General features: G+C 34.8%; 1 protein-coding gene and 1 long non-coding RNA gene across 3 annotated transcripts in view; one reads left to right on the forward strand and one right to left on the reverse strand.

Moving 5' to 3' along the window:
- The window catches only part of LOC110267370, an 8,392-nt gene extending 6,210 nt beyond the window's left edge, over positions 1-2,182 (forward strand). Inside the window, exon 3 of one of the 2 annotated variants that reach the window (XR_002354882.1) lies at positions 1,614-2,182. This is a non-coding gene — a long non-coding RNA (uncharacterized LOC110267370). Of the gene's footprint in view, positions 1-1,360; positions 1,565-1,613 lie in introns of those variants that run through there. The other variant, XR_002354881.1, reaches the window with a different exon arrangement.
- LOC107619726 lies at positions 2,099-2,998 on the reverse strand. The gene is made up of 2 exons (XM_016322021.2): positions 2,618-2,998; positions 2,099-2,507 (listed from the first exon to the last, which is right to left on the reverse strand). Exons 1-2 carry the CDS (start codon positions 2,969-2,971, stop codon positions 2,130-2,132), a joined length of 732 nt encoding a protein of 243 aa, XP_016177507.2. The 5' UTR covers positions 2,972-2,998; the 3' UTR covers positions 2,099-2,129.

The following is a 3,493-nucleotide window of genomic DNA, read 5'->3' on the forward strand; positions in this document are numbered from 1 at the left end:
TATATATATATATAATTATGATTATTAGTATTTTTTTAATAAACTTTATGTGCTAATGAGGGTGACAGAGAATTCATGATATATACAAATATAAAATTAGGATTATTGGTATTTTTTAATAAACTTTATGTGCTAATGAGGGTGACAGAGAATTCATGATATATACAAATATAAAATTAGATTATTAGTATTTTTTTAATAAACTTTATGTGCTAATGAGGGTGACAGAGAATTCATGATATATACAAATATAAAATTAGGATTATTGGTATTTTTTAATAAACTTTATGTGCTAATGATGGTGACAGAGATTTCATCATTGCCTGCACTCTTATTTAGATGTCCATACCACAGAGTAAAAGAAAGATAACCCTATAACATCTAAATGGAATTTGTGCACGAATGCACATGTTGAGAGTTGAGGGTGTTCCTTAATTGTGCTTCATTTGTACCATTGTCTTACCCACTAATGGATGACTCTGGAAGGTAATGTAATCTAGCAAAACAAAATCCAATGCAGTTACAGAAATGGGTTAGCAAGGCATGGCCGAAGATATGAAGGAAAGGTCTCAAATCGGTGGTAGTCTGCTACACAAATTCCATAGGCAGCTTGGAAGAAAAGTAATCATGATTGTTGAGTTAAGGCTGCCAACTCTTGACATTATAATTAGAGATTAGTACACTATTCGGTGGTAGGAAAACGACAAACTAATGGCCATGTATGAGAGAAAAAATATTTCTGTTATGGTAGAAGTTAAATAACTTCAGTAGTGTAGGTAACATTGTATGTACTTCTTTTATAGAAGTCTTGACTTTATAACCATTATTTATTAACATGCTGCAAATATATTATTAGACTCAATTAGTGTAAGGCAGACACATACATGCCATATTCACTCAACAAAATAAATAAATAAATAGATATGTAATATTGCGCAAGTTTATTATACAGATGCTGGTTACTAATTAATTTCCCATATTAACTCCCTGATTGTATGGGAAACTTTCAATGTTGTATTTGTTAAAAGCTTAACCCTGAGTGAGCTATTACACTGCATGATGAGACAAGATTAGGGTGATGTTAATGTCGAATCCTTGCTGAGTTTATCTGTTGGGGTTAATAAGTGGTGAATCACAAATTAATCGGAAGCTTTTCGGCCTGCTATCATGTGTACGTCAGTGAAAAAGGAACATGGATTATAAATTTTGAAGACATTAGGGCAATTACTTAATAAATTCCATTACATTAGACTTAAGGGAACATAATGCATAAGTTAAGATTCGGAATACAAAATAGCACCTATAAACTACACATTAGGATAGGTAGATGACTAATGATAAAGATGCTTCATAACTTCAGAACTTGGACATGCATTGTGGTTTCATCTGCGGGTGAGACATGGAATTTGAGGACAGTACCACTCCTAAACCCATTGGTCCTTGCAAGACTTTTCCAACCTCTAGTGAGATATAACTGGCCCTTCCTGGACTTGTTCCACCTCAATCCCAACCGATAGCAACATCCATTGTCTAGTATAACTTTGACATTGTTATACCTTGAAGGGAATGTTAATTAAACTTGTCTCCGTTGATGTAACATATGATTTTTATAGATAGATGGATGACATAATTACCAGGGAACTGTTATCCACTTGGCTTGAAGTTAGAAGCTTCATGCAGGTGTACATTCGATATGTTCTCATTGCAGGGATTATGGGAGCGGGCAACACAAGTGGTGGACTGTTAGTTTCATCGGCATTTCGAGGCGATGATCTCTGTCTTTTAACCGTTGGTGAAGTAGGATTGTTAAGGATCACCTTCTCTTCTAAGGACATGTATCCAATTGGCAAAGGTGATGTCTGTGCCTGAGAGAGGTTGCTGAGTATTTTAGTTGGAAGAATCATCGAACTGTTCCTTAACTCAGCGGTCGGTAAAGTTTCATCAGGTAGAAGGGGTTGATTCAGATATCCATGCTTCTGAGAGTAGTCGAGACAGTAGGTTTCCTTAGAGATAGTTTCGATTTCAGAAGTGTAACCAAAATAACCAGTTTGAAGAGTTGTTGCAATATGGTACTGGCATGGTCCTTGTGTATGGATATTTTGGGTGGACAGTTTTTTTGTGGCATTTTCTTAGTGGGTTGGGTTGAAAATAATTGGTTGACAAAAACCCATAAGTACCTCTCTTAATGTAGATTCATGTGTCAAATGATAATAGTTGCTAACTAACTTAGGATATGGATAAGAAAGTTCTTTGGTAGCCATGAAGCTGTCTTTGACCTTCATCACAATAAAGACATCTTCGCCTACATACATTATTTTTATCCCCCCTCCCAATGAAAGGACAAAGAAATTGACCAAGTTTTCAAAACCATGTACAATATAGCCGGAAGAGTTACCTTTGCATAGAGAAAGCTCTATTTGGTTGTTGTTGAGATCCATCACAATCATCCTTTCACCAAGAAGGGGTCTGTATTTCCTATAGAAGAGGGATGGCAGCTCATGTATGATCTGTGGAGTGAAGAAATAGAATTTAATCTATAAAACAAAGCAAGATGGACTAATGTCCAAGGACTTGTACAAAGTGGAGTAAGTTAAGAAGGTTGTTAGCGATGACTCACAGCAAGAGGGTCAACGTGGAGATAAAAAATCCGGTCATCATCGAAGTCGGATGGAATGAGCCTCTTCTCCATGGCGGTCATGATATCAGAAAATGTAATGGATTTGATTAGAGCAAGAAATGGGTAGTGAAGATGATGAGAAAAGTGCTTATAAGACAATGCAATATGCACTATATAAAGGAAAGGGATGAGACGATAAAGCCAAGTTTGGTGGGGCAAAGTAATTGAGAAGAGTTTGGGGTTTATGAAGGAAAAGGGATCATGACAGAGGGGTGTAGGGCTGGATTTTATGATGTTTGATGTCAGTACATGATTCAATCTTGTTTCATCTAATAATCCAAATTTTACCACCATCTATTAAAATAACAGCACGAAGTAACTATACACTTATTTTTTGTATAATTAAGATCCAGTCCACATGGTGAGTTATCAAGAGTTATCAAGTTAGTAGGAATATGAAATTTCACAGCAGTTTGTTATCACTAATTTGTCATCCATATTTTAACTTGCCAAAAGTATGCAAAATGGTAGGATCATCACAATTTGTACACGTATAAAATTGTGACATGTCACCGCCACTCCATTGAATAAGGGATGGATAGGGTAGCCACGTTTGTACACGATGTATTTTGTCATTGCTTAATTATAGCTATAGCCTAAGTTGATTAGTGTGCAACTGAAGTTGTATTCAACTTGAAGTGTCCCGTGCAATGTACGGGTATGCTAAGTTTAATAAAAATCAGTTAATATTAATCTATTGTTAGAATAACTAATTAAATATATATTTTTTATTTTAAGTTAGATCATAAGAATAAAATTATCTAATTTTACTTTTAAAAAAATTGTAAAAACAAAAAAGTTAAGATTAAGATTACC

Source organism: Arachis ipaensis, chromosome B09 (genome assembly GCF_000816755.2).
Source record: "Arachis ipaensis cultivar K30076 chromosome B09, Araip1.1, whole genome shotgun sequence".
Classification (NCBI taxonomy): Eukaryota; Viridiplantae; Streptophyta; class Magnoliopsida; order Fabales; family Fabaceae; genus Arachis; species Arachis ipaensis.